At 32.9% G+C, this 14,990-nt stretch overlaps 1 protein-coding gene across 1 annotated transcript; it reads left to right on the top strand.

Moving 5' to 3' along the window:
• The first annotated feature begins 2,440 nt into the window (after positions 1–2,440).
• Positions 2,441–7,227, top strand: LOC114406342 (UV-B-induced protein At3g17800, chloroplastic-like). Its single transcript, XM_028369030.1, has 2 exons — positions 2,441–3,077; positions 6,221–7,227. The coding sequence occupies exons 1-2, from the start codon at positions 2,683–2,685 to the stop codon at positions 7,002–7,004; spliced, it is 1,179 nt and encodes a 392-aa protein (XP_028224831.1). The 5' UTR covers positions 2,441–2,682; the 3' UTR covers positions 7,005–7,227.
• Positions 7,228–14,990: the final 7,763 nt, after the last annotated feature.

Raw genomic sequence — 14,990 nt, 5'->3', positions numbered from 1 at the left:
ATCACAAGGGTGCAATACCTACTTTGGTTTGTGACAAGATTGAAGAACAATATTGTAATTTTGTTTAGGGTGATACGTCGCAATTTAAGAAAGTTCACGGGAAAAAATGAGAGTCGTTTTGCACCTCAAATTGTGAAAAACAAGTGTCATGAATCAGGCTTTGCTGATGAAGGTGGGCTGGAATTTGTGGATGGACTGTGACAAATTGTAGATGAAAATCATTCGAAGTGTTGATATTTTGCCCACTATTAAGGATAGAAGGCCAAAAATCAATATGTGGCGTGGAATTGTTAAAAATTGGGAGAATCTAATGCCAAATTTAATTAGGAGAGTTGGCAATGGCAATAAAATACGCTTTTGGGAAGACATTTGAGTTCATCGGTGTGACAAACTTAATCAATATTGGAATAATCAAACTAATTCTTGAGAGAATATTCCAATATGCTTTTTCGTTAATGCAGCATGTGCTTGGGATGTGGGAAGATTGTCTGAAATTTTGTGCGCAAACTTTGTTCATAAAATCAAGGTTTTGAAGCCTCCTTGCAGCTCCAATGCAGATGATTACTTGGGGTAGTCTCATTTTGATGATGGTCAATTCTCCACTCTAGAGGCTTATCTCTCTTTATCTAATGGTCATAACGTGACAGATAACCAAATTTTTAAGCAAATTTAGAATTGGAGTGGTCCAGAGCGTATAAAATATTACTTTATGAAAAATTGCCCAATGTATTTTGCCAACAAATGAGCTAAGAGTTCATCATTTAGAGACCTTGTTACATGTTATGCAACAATCATTTAGAGAACTTGTTACATGCCCTGCGTGATTGCAAGTGGGCAACACAGGTTTGGTGTCATTTTAATATGTGTGATAATTCAGATTTCTTCCAAAATGATGTTCTTGATTGGCTGAGTAGAAACTTGCGAAACACCTTATCTACTGATAGTTCACCCTTGAATGTTGTTTTTCGATGTTGTGTTAGACAAAATTTGGTGGAGGAGAAATGAGATGGTTTTCCAACAAAAATGGGTATCCACGAAGGGGATTGCTGTTAATGTCTGGGCTCTTCTTCATGATATTCAGAGAAGTAAGGAAGTCCAATTTTTTCTTCTCAGTGATGATATTATAATTGATCGTGATAAGCCTGGAAAGTGAAAGAGGCCTAGCCAGGGATTCTTTAAACTTAATTGTGATGAATAATATCTCCAAGGTGCAGTGGTGGCATCTTATGGAGCTATTATTTGCAACTCTGAAAACATTTTCATTCAAGTTTTTTCAAGAAGACTTGACCATTGTTCCATATTAGAAGTTGAGTTATGAGTCATCTTTTATGAATTGACCATGACTATAAACCCGGATGTGCAAAATTTGATTGTTGAATCCGAATGTCTAGAAGTCATTCAACTGATGGATAAAGATGATGTTTTAGCAACCAATTCAAAGATATTCTAATTGAGATTCTCAAAGTGAACGGGAAATCTAACAATGTATAAATACATTATTAGAGAAGCCAACATGTTGGCTGATTTCTTTTTCAAAGCATGGTTTATCTTTAAATTATGATGCTTGTTTTTAGTGTTATTCCTAAGTTTTATGTAAACTTCATATTGGAAGATGTAAACTCTCTTTATGAGGATTAATCCATTGGTGCCTTAGGCTCTTTGACAAGACAATTTAGCAAAAGAAAAAACCTAATGAAGCAAAATTAAATTATACTATAATTATTAAACTCATTATTTTTTATAGGTTAAATACCTTTCTCATCCTTGCATTTTAGCATTTATTTTTTTCATTTTGTCTCTGCAATGTTTTTTAGTCTTTACAAAATATATTTATTTTAATTTTCTTCTTTAAAATATTTTAGATAATATTTTTTTACTGTGTAAAATATTTACCGTTCAAAATACTATTTAAAACATTTTAAGAACGAAAAACAAAATAACACACATTTTACAATAATTAAAATAAAAATATACTTTATAGAAATGAAAATAAAAATGTTAAATTATAAAACAAAAAATATATTTAAATATTTTTATATTCATGTGAAATATTTATCACTAAAAACTATGATTAATCTTGTAAAAAATTATGAATACAAATAAAGATAAATATTTCTGTCTTAACTTAATTTATTTCATATTTTAAATTGTTGATTCAAACCTTAAATTACTTTTTTTAAGAAACAAACCTTAAATTACTTAATTAAAAAAATATAAATTTCTTTAAAAAAATTAAGAAATATAAATCACTGTGACTGTTAAAAAATAAAAAAAATAATTCAGTGGCACTTATGTTAACCAGTTGGCCATTAAACTCATTATTTGTACACAATCAATAAGTCGTAGTAGCGTATTATAACCAATGATCAGTGACTTGTCTGGGACCATAAATAACCACTGTCCCACTAGAAAACGTACTTATCACTTATCAACAATAACCAGCAGTGCACACAGAAACCAAAACCCCTCTCTCTGACCCTTCCTTACCTCAAAAGTCTCAGAACCCTATCCGTAGCATACAAAACAAAAAAAAACATAACCAAACCCAACACCAACAACACATCACACAGTAATAGTATCACCAACTACTCTTCTATCACTCTCAAAAAAATCTCTCCAACCTTATTGCTTCTTCAATCAACAAACTATTCACAGTTTCACTCTCTCCTTTGTTGTTGTTTGATGGAAAACTGCATCTTCCACTACCATCACCACACACTCCTCACTCTCCCTTCAATTTCTCACAAACCCCACTTCAGATTCTTCACAAGACCTGATCTTGGTGGTGGTGGTGGTGGTGTTCGTGTTGCTTCTTCTTCTTCTTGTTTGTTATTCCATAGGCGAAGACCCTTTATCAGAGCAAGTGCTGGAGCAAGCCCATGTGAGTTTAGTAGCCTAAACTCTCCTTTGGAGCCACGTTCCATGGTGGGGAAGTTCCTCATTGGTGTTCTTCAGAACCACCCTCAGATGTTCCATCTTGCTGTTGGGGAGGAGCTGAAGCTCTTGGCTGAGGATCGTGATGCGGCACATGCTCGCATGGTGCTTGGTTCTGCTTCTGATGAGGCCTTGCTTCACAGGTTCGTGGAATGATAATTTCTTTTTTGTATACCCCTTTGGTTTTTCTGTTGATTAAATTTGTTTTGATGTGTTTTGTGAGGTTTGAGTTTCATTTGGGTTGTGGTTGGAGGAGGATCTTTGTATGTTAAAATGTTGATCAAACTGTTTGTGTTTGTATATTGTTATGTGTTGTTGTTTACTTGAGATTTGATCTATGCTAAGGTTTTAAATTGTGGTCGTGATTGTGGTTTCATTGTGATCCTTGATATTGCAAGAAATTGCTGATAAATGTGGCCGATGATGTGGCAGAGACCCCAAAAACCCTGACGATGCAGCCAAAATTGCAGTCGTGGTTTCATCGCGTTCCTTGATATTGTGAGAAACTGCGGATAAATGAAACCGCAAAAACCTTTATATTGCGGCTAAAAACCTAAATTGCGGACCCTTTTTTAAAAATCTTGATCTGTGCCTTTATGAAATATGTGACTTCAATGAGGAAATTTTGGTGATCCTGTGTCTAAAATTATATATTTTGCATCGGGGTTTTATTAGTAAATGTATGTGGTTGTTGAAGTGTGTTAAATGGGTTATTATTTTTCTGATTTATTTGGGTGGATCAACCATTTTTTTGGTAAAGTTCCTGATTTTATATCAAAGGTGAAGAAGGTTGAACTCGATTTTCTAAACTGGTAGAGGCTAGATGTTTATTTGTTTGTTTGTACAGATACAGCGAATGTAAGGAATGAGAACAAACCATGTTGTGAACCTTAACAAGCTTGATTTGGTTGTTTTGTGGTGATCCATGTTCTTTTGTTAGATAAAGACACTTGTTTGGAGTGTGAGAGAGAAAATATAACTAAACAAAACATGAGATATTTTCCACAACAGAGGAAACAGGACAGAATGGTGAACAAAGAAAGAATCTAGAAGGCAGCTTATTTGATATGGAAACCCTCTTAAAACATTCATAAACAGAACACTAAAGAAGACTCCAAAAATGAAGATCTCATCCTGTATAAATTTTTTATGGCTGAGTGATGCTCTTGAGGATGCAAGCATGTCACTCCAAATCTCCAATCATATAGGCCATAGCATATAATGCAGTTTGGTGAGAAAATTTTGGCTTACATATTTTGACCTTCGTAGCTGAACATTTGAACCTGTCCATGATAAAAGGACACAATTAGTAGTCATCAAGGGCCCCTAAAATTTGTTCTACAGGAAAGTAAAAGGCTTAAAAACAAGTTTATATTAATCCTATCAAGATTTGATCAATGGGGTGGGTCTAATCTGGATCAGGAGTTTATGTTTCTCAGAAAATTCAGACAGAATTTACTATTTTTTATGATTGTACTCATTCCATAAATATTGCTAATCATTTAAGTAGTGAATAGCTTCTGGCTCCAGGGTTGAGGCAGAGGACTGGAAACTGGATCTGTCATTTCAAGTAACCATAATTTGGCACGTATGATCTGCAGATGGGGTTCGTAGAGTGGCCTTTTTCATTTTTCCCCCTTTATTTTGCAAGGTGACACTGGAAATTCTAGGAATAATATAATTAAAATGTTTCATAGCTATCTTAACTCCATAGTCCTTATCAATTCAGAGATGGGTATAATGATTTTCTCTAGTTATATTGAATTAGAGATAGTGTATTGTAGGATGTAGAAGGTACAACGAATATTTCTACAAACATCTGATTGCATTCTTGTACGTTCTAACTTGTAAGAGTAAAGAGTTACTATTTCTCATCCTTCCACTGAATGAAGTATATATTTTGCAAAGCAAGCTTGTATAAGTAACTTTTATGGAACCATAAAACATTTACATTTCGCATTAGAAGGGTAATCAACAAGGTAATTTTGATCAACATTTCTTAGCAAAATTTAAAAGCTTTAAAAGAGCATGTCAATGATATATTGATCTTTGTCATGTTGATTTGCCTTATTATTTTCTTATGTATTATACTACCCCCGGTTCTATTTATAAGAAACAAGTTGTAGTGTAAAATGCAGTACAACTTGTTTCTTATAAATAGGATCGGAGGTAGTATAAAATATTCAAAACCCTGAGCGATTTGGAACTTCTGAGTTCATTCACTCTATTATAAACTGTGCTGAATCCACCATTGTGATTATTTGTTTGGTCAGTTTCTAGTGATAACAGAATTAGCCATTTCCTTACAGGCCTTCAATTATTTTATTATGATTGTCTCCAAATCCCATAACTCTGATGATCAGCATTCTATCTAACTTTTAATCTATGAGAATAGGTTTACACCAAAGGTTGACTTCTGCTCCATAATTTTTTAACTTGGTATTTGACATTCTCAAATTGCACATCCAAGAGCCAGTGCCTCATTTAACTCTTTTTGCAAATGATATAGTGATAGTTAATGAATCAAGAGAAGGACTAAATTATAAACTTAATTGCGGAGAATTGTGGAGAGAAGAAGCTTTGGTATCAATGGTTTTTTGATTAGGTAGGAGTAAGACAAAGCCTATGGAATGTAAGTTCAATAAGATGTGAATTATTGATGGTTTGGAGGTGAAAATTGGGGACTGTATCATACGACAAGTTGCATTTGTTGGTCAGCGTTCCTGGTCTAAAGCTAAACCAAACTTTCTCTGTTCTTGATTGATTGTTTTGCATCCCCTAACATTTGGTGGAGAACTATTAGTTTTGCATCCTCATCTCTGGATTGTACCTTCAAACTTGGAGTATGAATAATCAGGATTTCTTGGTGTCTCCTTATCTGCTGATAAAACTTCTTACTTCTTAATTGGAGGATAGCATAGCTAAGAGTAAATTTTTTATCTCCTATGAAGCCCTCAAATAGAATATACAAGCTTTTATTAGATTTGAGATGATTTAATTTTAGCTTCCTTTTGAATATAGGCATTTCCTTTGCCCACTTTGACCCAAGTTATCCTGTAGTATTTTTTACATTTTTTTAATTGGAGTTAAATATTCATGGACTTTTCAGATCTGAAGCAGTATCTGCATGATTAAATGAATTGGGGTATTGCCTGACATCAAGTCATACCCTGGAATGAAATAAACAGAAAAGATAAACTTTCGTCTTAAATTCCTTGGTAGTTACATAATACAATTGTAGATATTCATTGAAAAGATGTTGACTTAATCCTTTTCTGAATGCCAGGAGGATTGCACTAGTAAAAGAGAACCAATGTCAAATTGCTGTAGAAGATGTTATCTACTTGCTGATTTTTTACAAGTTTTCTGAGATAAGGGTCCCTATGGTTCCAAAGCTTTCTAGTTGCCTTTATAATGGCAGGCTAGAGATATTGCCTTCTAAGGACTGGGAACTAGAGTCTATTCATAGCTTGGAAGTTTTGGATATGATAAGGGAACACATAACTACTGTAACTGGCTTGAGAGCAAAATCTAGTGTAACTGAGTGTTGGGCAACAACCCATGTTAGACAATTCTTACTTGCCCGAGTTTATGTTGCCTCCATTTTATATGGTTACTTTTTGAAGTCAGTTTCATTGAGGTACCACCTAGAACGAAATCTATCGTTGGCTAATCATGATCTTCACCTTGGTCATAAGACTTCCCTTATGTGTTCTTATGGATTCAAAGATGCCATCTTTGGCCACTTGAGTAACATGTCATCCTTAGGGCAAGGGTTAATCAGGCCGGAAGAGGAACTTGAGGACTTAAAATGTTATGTTATGAGCTTTCACCCCGGATCATTGCAGAGATGTGCCAGATTGAGGTCTAAGGAGGCGGTGAATTTGGTTGGGAGTTATAGTTGTGCTCTTTTTAATAACGAGGAATCGGGTTCAGTTGAGAATGATGATGTTATTTTGACTTCATTTTCTAGCTTGAAGAGACTAGTCTTGGAAGCTGTTGCTTTTGGATCTTTCCTGTGGGAGATAGAAGATTACATTGACAATGTATATAACCTTAAGGATGACTGAGTAGTATAAAGGCACTAGTTGCCATATAAATTCCTAAGTTGTTGAGCGAATTCTCCTTGTATATATAGTGAGTTTTGGTTTTAGCTTTTAAGTGTCGGGTTATGTTTATATTGTATATATGGCATATCTTTACTCTATATATAATGTAAAGGTCTTGTGCTTGGACTTTGTTTAAGTTGATAGATTATAGATATTTTTAAATAGTACAAAGTTGTTCACTGTATATGGATCTATATCTTTTTTCCAGGTTTTTACTTTGTCACCAAAGAATTTTGTAATTCCTCATTTGCATAGAATAAGAACTTGTTTAAAGACTAACATGGGTCAAGGTAGGATGAAAAAGACAAAACATAGATGTAGTTTCTTAAGTGTTTTTCGTATTATTTTTCAATCAATTAGAGTTTCACTTTAGTGATATATGTTGATCTTTAATGCAAACCTTTATTACCTATGTAGATTATGTAGGTGAAACTCTAATTTTGATTGAAGAGTGATATCAAAAGCATTTAAAGAACTGCATTTAAGCTTTGTCCGGATGGAAACTACAAAACTACATGAATGTTATGCCCCCAGGTTGCATATGATGTATCACTGCAAAATTTATGCATCTTCAAGTCTAAGCTGTTTATATTTGCACTCCTTTAATAACGTGTGCCTCCAGCGATGATTTAGTGAAGCTTGAGAGTTCAACATTCAAAACAATGATGGTGCTAATATGATATTTCTTGCACTAAACTTTCTTTTAAACTTTAATTAATGTTCCCTTCTTTCCTTCTACATGTCACGTTGGTGAAACTAGTCAGTATTTTCATCACTTCAAATAATAAGGACTTGGTTTACTTCTTTTTTTTTTTTCCAGAGTTTTCTATTAAAAACTTGTTTGAGGATTAAATTGAAGATTTACTCTATTTGCTTCTCATGACTCAAACTCAAGGCGTAAACTACACAGCATTAGAGAATAAACATAGATATTCCCAAGCACTACATGTAAGGTAGAATTGCTTCAAAGCATATGTGAAACAAGTCTTTACTGAAGTGTTTCATCAATAGTTTAGTAGGTATTTTTTATTTTTCATTATATTTTACTTTTAATTAATCCTTGCAAATTTCCCAAGATGACGTTTGATACATAACTAATCCATGAACTTGTTGCTTTAAACTTCTGTAACCAAATGACAATAATTTTTTTTTCCTAATCATGGTATTGGTACCAAGTAGTTCTTGTTGAAAGCGATGACTAATTTTTATCGGAGATCATGAAAATGCACAAGGTGAACATTCTTCTTTTCAAGACGATTTATTTCATACTCAAGGACCAATCAAGATTTATATCCTAGATCACTTGGTTAAGGGACACAAATCGCTACCACTTATTGCTACAAAAATAATATAATATTTGTTACATTAAAATTGTAGAGACTAAATTTGAACCTTTTAAATTCTTGAAAATTCTAATTCTATGCTATAGTAAACCTTCAATTTGCTTTTGTTTTTCTTGGCCAAATCTCCCCCATCAAGTTTTCGGCAATGTTGGTTCTTCTAATAATATTCACTTAAAGTTGTGTTTGGACCTTATTGTTCAGCTAATAATTTAATAACAATGAAACTTTATCTTACTTGGTAAGGTCTGTTACATGTTACATGGACTATACGACATCGGTAGACCTCATTGATAAGCTGATAATAGAGGCAAAAACCTCATTGATCAGCTGATAATAGAGGCAAAAGTTTTGTTAGTCTTTGCAGTGTTTGATCTTAAAGATGGCATCACACTATCACAGGATCAATAGTTGTTACTGTGTATGTGTTTGCAGTTCTAACAGAGAAATTAAAGACTTCATTTGAGGAGGGTTTGAAAGATTTGCCACCGCTATTAGAGGAACTCTCAGTCTCAGACATCAGATACTTCAGTTTTACTATAGGAGGAGTTGGTTCTAACAAAAGGGCTTAGCACCCGAAAAATGGCAAATCTCAGTTTTAATCTTTTTTCATAGAGACACAGTTAATACTTAATTGTAACTAAAAAAAGTTAAAATAGTTTCTAATTCATATGAACATGTATCTAGTTATAATTTTCTTTTTACCGAGTCTAGTTATAAATTATGAAGTTTTAGTTTTAGTTATAAACTAGATATTAAGCTGCGCAATGCGCATGTAAACGGAATGTATATGGTTGTTTTTAAGAAATTAGAATTATGATAAAAAAATCTGTTGAACTCACTGAATTGATTAATATAAAATAGTAATACAAGAGAAAATCATATGTTCCTTCTCTCTCGTTTATCTCTCTTTACTCATTGAGCGCATGGTCATGTCTTGAAAGGTTGATGTGTAAAGTATGTGCTAAGAGTTTTTAAATTTCATTAAGTGGCTATGAGAGATTAATTCTGGTATTTCCATTATATTTACATTGTGCAAGGAAATTCATACATTCTTAATTAGATTGCTTTATTTACTAATTCTTTCTCCTATCTGTGCAGTTGTCATTCCTTTAATAGATGAGAAATTATAGGATCCTTGTATAATAAAATGCATGAGACTTATTTTTTTAAACCTTTCTATATGGTATTAGAGTCGAACACTGACATCCTCTCCAGTATAAGAATCAGTGCTTCTTTATTTCTTTGAATATTTCTGATGGCTCCTTTTGATAAAAATCAATTAGTTTATGCAATTGTTTGTGCGGAGGCAAACCACCAAGAGGCTATGCTTGATAGTGAGTCTACTATGGGGACTTCCTTTACTATTAAGAAGTATTCTAAGAAAGGAATCCGCAAGTGTACCCACTACAATGGGGATAATCATGTCGTGGAGACATGTTTTAAACTCCAGGCTATCCGGATTGGCATCCAAAAGGCAAAACTACTCCAAATACCAAGGTAGACGCTACTTCCAAGAGTCATATTTCTACTGCTGCTGCATTTGTGACCAAGTCAAGTATATCTAACTCTGCTCTTAATCTGTCTGTTGTTACTAGTGGTAGTGAGTGGATAATTAATTCAAGTGCTACTAATCATATGAGTTGCGATCCTCATAAACTTACTAGTTTTCTCCTAATTGTTCTAAAACTTTTATTATTAATGCCAATGGGGTCTCATCACCTATTGAAGGTGTAGGTACTATATGCCTATCACCCTCATTATCGATTCCTGATGTTTTATTTGTTCCTACATTAAACTGTAATCTTCTCTCTGTTAGCAAATTAACCAAATCACATTCTTGTTTTGCCTCATTTTATCCAACCCATTGTCTTTTTTAGACCATCCATTCCCAGGAGAAGATTGGTAGCGGTAGAGAGAGTGAAGGACTATATTATATGGAAAATGTCTCACAACAAACCCATAAAGGAGCATTGGCTTGTCTTACGAATGAACACATACAAGATAAAAACAAAAAGGAAATATGGCTATGGCATAGACGATTGGGACATCCCTCTTTTAGTTATCTAAAAAAATTGTTTCCATCGCTATTTCATAAATGCAATATTTCTAATTTTCTTTGTGAAACTTATGTAAAGGCAAAAAGCCATCATGCTGTGTTTCCTTTAAGCAATAGAAAAAACTGATTTTCCTTTTTCATTAATTCACACAGATGTTTAGGGTCATGCCCCACAATCTATGCATAATGGGAAAAAATGATTTATCAGTTTTGTTTATGATTGTACTTGAGTAACCTGGGTGTATTTGCTTAAACATAAAAGTGATGTGTGTGATGTGTTTCGTTCCTTTCATCATATGATAGCTACACAATTTAACACATATATTAAGGTCATTAGATCAGACAATGAAGGGGAATATTTTAAGACTGAATTAATAGAGTTCATGAACTCCAATGAAATCTTGCATCAAACCACATGTCCTTATTCACCATAACAAAATGGAGTGGCTGAGAGGAAAAATAGACATATATTAGAGGTGACAAGATCACTTTTGATAGATGGCAATGTCCCATCTCATTTATGGGGTGAGGCTGTGAGATTTGCAGTTTATTTGATTAATCGAACCCCTTCTAGTGTGCTTAACTTTAGAAGGCCTCTAGATGTGTTATCTGATCATTGTATCCTTCCTTCCATGGTTTATTTACCACCTCATGTTTTTGGATGTGTTATGTTTGCTCACTTTCACCCACATCAACGTACAAAGCTTGAAGAACAAGCTATCAAATGTGTTTTAGTTGGGTATGGATCAACTCAAAAAGGTTATCGTGCTTACCATCCACCATCAAAGAAATTTTATATCTCTATGGATGTGACATTTGTAGAAGCAAGTTTCATGATGATGAATCAAGATTGATTCAAGTAGTTTTGATGATAACAAAGATGATGACAAAAAGCCCAAGAGAATACAAGAGAATGATTTCAAGAACAAGATTCAAGAATCAAGAGAAGTTTGATTTCAAGATTCAAGAGAAGATGAATTCAAGGTTCAAGAAAAGAAATCAAGAAGACTTCACAAGGGAAGTATTGAAAAGATTTAAAAAAAAAACAAACATAGCACAGTTTTGTTTTTCAAAAAAGTTTTTCTCAAAATTTTCTAAGTTACTAGAGTTTTTACTCTCTAGTAATCGATTACCAGTGGCAAAATTTGACTTCAAAAGCTTTTAGCTGAATTTGCAACATTCCAATTGATTTTTAAATAGTGTAATCGATTACAATATATTGGTAATCGATTACCAGTGTATCTGAACGTTGAAATTCAAAATCAATTGTGAAGAGTCACATTCTTTCATAAAAAGTTTTGTGTAATCGATTACATGGATTTGGTAATCGATTACTAGTGGCAAGTTTTGAACAAAAATCAAAAGATGTAACTCTTCTAATGGTTTTCAGGTTTTTCTAAAGGTTATAACTCTTCAAATGGTTTTCATTGACCAGACATGAAGAGTCTATAAAAATAAGACCTTGATTTGCATTTTAATAACTTTTGAACAATTATTAGATTGCAAACCTTTACAACTTTTTCACACAACTTTTGAACATCTTTTTGAAACTTCTTCTTCCTCTTCTTCCTTTGCCAAAAGTTTTTTTAAGTTTTCTGGTTTCCAAACCTTGTTCTTTCACAGAAAACAAAAGTGTGTTATATATTTTCATTCTCTTCTTCCTTTGCCAAAAAGAATTCAACAAGGACTAATCGCTTGAATTCTTTTTGTGTCTCTTTTCTCCCTTTTCCAAAAAAACAAAGGACTAATCACCTGAATTCTTTTGTGTCTCCCTTCTCCCTTTTCAAAGAATTTAATAAGACACAGTCTGAGAATTCTTTTGATTCTTCCCTTTCCCTTAAACAAAAGATTTCAAAGGACTAACCGCCTGAGATATCTTTTGTTTCCCCTTTACAAAGTTTCAAAGGACTAACCACCTGAGAACTTTGTCTTAACACATTGGAGGGTACATCCTTTGTAGTACAAGTAAAAGGTACATCTACTTGGGTTGCTGTAACTGAGAACAAGAGAGGATACATCTCTTGTGGATCAGTTCAAGTGGAGGGTACATCTACTTGGTTGTTCAAAGAGAACAAGGGAGGGTATATCCCTTGTGGATCTTTGCTTGTAAAGGTTTTTACAAGGTTGAAAAGAAATCTCAAGGACCGCAGGTCGTTTGGGGACTAGATGTAGGCACGGGTTGTTGCCGAATCAATATAAAACTCTTGTGTTTGTCTTCTTCTTCCCTACACTTTTAATTTCCGCTGTGCACTTTTAATTATCGCTTTTACTTTTGGTTAAGTTTCAATTACTGTTCTTTACTTTCTTAACTTGGTAGTAAAAGCCTAATTAAATCTAGTAACATTAAGAAGGATAAGTTTTAATTAGTCAAGGCACATTGATAATTAATTCAACCCCCCCTCTTAATTATTCCGAGGCCACTTGATCCAACAACATTTAATGAGCATAATTTTTTTTTTATGTTGATTCTACACTTCAGGGAAGAAATGAAAGTGAAGTGCATAATCATGATATTAGTATGTTTGATATCTCAAATATAAAATTATATTGTGAAAATAAATTATCGTGTGAGGATCATTCTGTAGGAAGTGAGCCAATCCCAAAGATGGACAATTCTTTTTTGGATAATGCAGTGTCTTCTGATCATAACCAATTGGCTCAATCTTCTTCACAGGTTCGGCTTGACTCTTTAGAGGTACCTTCTAATCCTATCTCTGATAATACTAATGTAGATGAAATTGATCATGAAATTGTTTCTCTTGATCCTACCCTTGATGATACTAATTTAGATGAAACCAATCATCCTCAATTCAATGATATATTTTACCCCAGTTCTCATATGGTCGCAAATTCTAAACTACTTGCTCAATATCCAATCCCTTGGACATACCGACACAAGCAATCAACATTAATGGTTGAGAATCAGTGAGGCTTAACCAAGATTATTTTATCCCTAGAGATAATCTCAATTAAGTACTTGATTCATGTTTGGGTTTCAATACTCACCAAAGCACAAGTTAATTCCTAAATTCATCTATAAGATGATCAATCAAATAAAAGCATTAAGTACGAAAACAAGTAAAGAACTCAAGATGAAGTATTGAATTGATAGAATTAAAGTGAAACAAGGTTCATCCTTTACTTTCTTAGGTGGAAGGAATTGCACTCATAAAAATAATACAATAAAACCTAGAGTGTCTAATAGAATAATAGAAGCATCTAGTAGGTGGAAGTCTAAAATATAATTCTAAGAATTGTTCAAAACTTCTACACTACAATGAATGTCTAGCCTCTTATTTATAAAATTGTAGTTGGGTTTAATTTAGGAGATAATCACAAGAAATTGCAAACAAATAATATCTATAACTAATTCACGTAAGTATTTTCTTCTTCAGCTAATTTATCCTTGAAAAATATCTTGCTCTTGATTTTCCTAACTTTTATCTTCAATTTTTGCAATTCTTCTTCAATAACTTTTTGTTGATTTTGGGCCTTTGGAGCTTTGGTTAGAATGACTTTTTTTTTTTGCTGAAAAACTATAAAAAAATTCATTAAAGATAACTAAAACAAAAAATTCTACCTAAGACAAAGTAAAACTGAATTTAAAACTAATTTGATTGAAAACAATGCCTAAAGTTAACTAAAATGTCAAATAAACGTCACAAAATGCATATGAAAATCTTGTAAATTTGACGTTTATCAAATACCTTGGATGAAGAACGTCTAATTGCTCTAGAAAACATTATTTGTCAAAAAGAAAAAGTTGCTAAACACTATAATAAAAAAGTAAGGAAAAAATCTTTTCGAATTGGAGATTTGGTTTTGGAAAGCTATCTTACCAATGGATAAGAAATCAAAAGTTATTGATAAATGGTCACTAAATTGGGTTGAACCATATGTTATCGAAAAAGTTTTTTCGGGAAATGCTTATGTGATTCAAGAAGTAAATACAAACAATTATGTTGGTTTAATAAATGGAAAGTACTTAAAAACATATAGACCAACAACAATGGAAGTAAGCATTCCCATCACGTAGTAAGTTAAAATGCAATTTGATGTGCAATGCTTTAATTAGGTAAGATATTATAGTAAAATCCAAGCAATTGCTACAAAAATATTATGTTCTCAAAAAGGTAATATTTGAAGAAACTATTTTTGGGGGGCATTTGTTATCTTTGGTATGTAAAATTTGCCTAAGTTATGGAACTTATATATGGTTTCGATGAACTTGTTTCGAGAAAAAAAATAGAAGAATGCATTTGAAAGTGATTAATATATGAAACAAGATTCGAGAAATTAAATGCGTCATCGAAGGCAATTTATTTTGATAACGATTGATGTTTTCAAATGAATTTATTCAAGCACGTGGGGAGTTTAAAAGCGCTCAGAAGCAAAGCTATTTTGAATTTTGCAAGATAAGTTAAAGCAATTATAAAAGAAGTTACATGAAGAGATCAAATAACATTAGATATGTGAATTTAGGACTATGGTTATACACACGTCGAAATCATAAAATTTGTCCGTTAGTACTAGAAGTTAATAAATAAG

The sequence above is a fragment of the Glycine soja genome, chromosome 3 (assembly GCF_004193775.1).
Source record: "Glycine soja cultivar W05 chromosome 3, ASM419377v2, whole genome shotgun sequence".
Classification (NCBI taxonomy): Eukaryota; Viridiplantae; Streptophyta; class Magnoliopsida; order Fabales; family Fabaceae; genus Glycine; species Glycine soja.
Note: the sequence above shows the minus strand (reverse complement) of the source record. Positions and strands in the feature narration are given on the sequence as shown.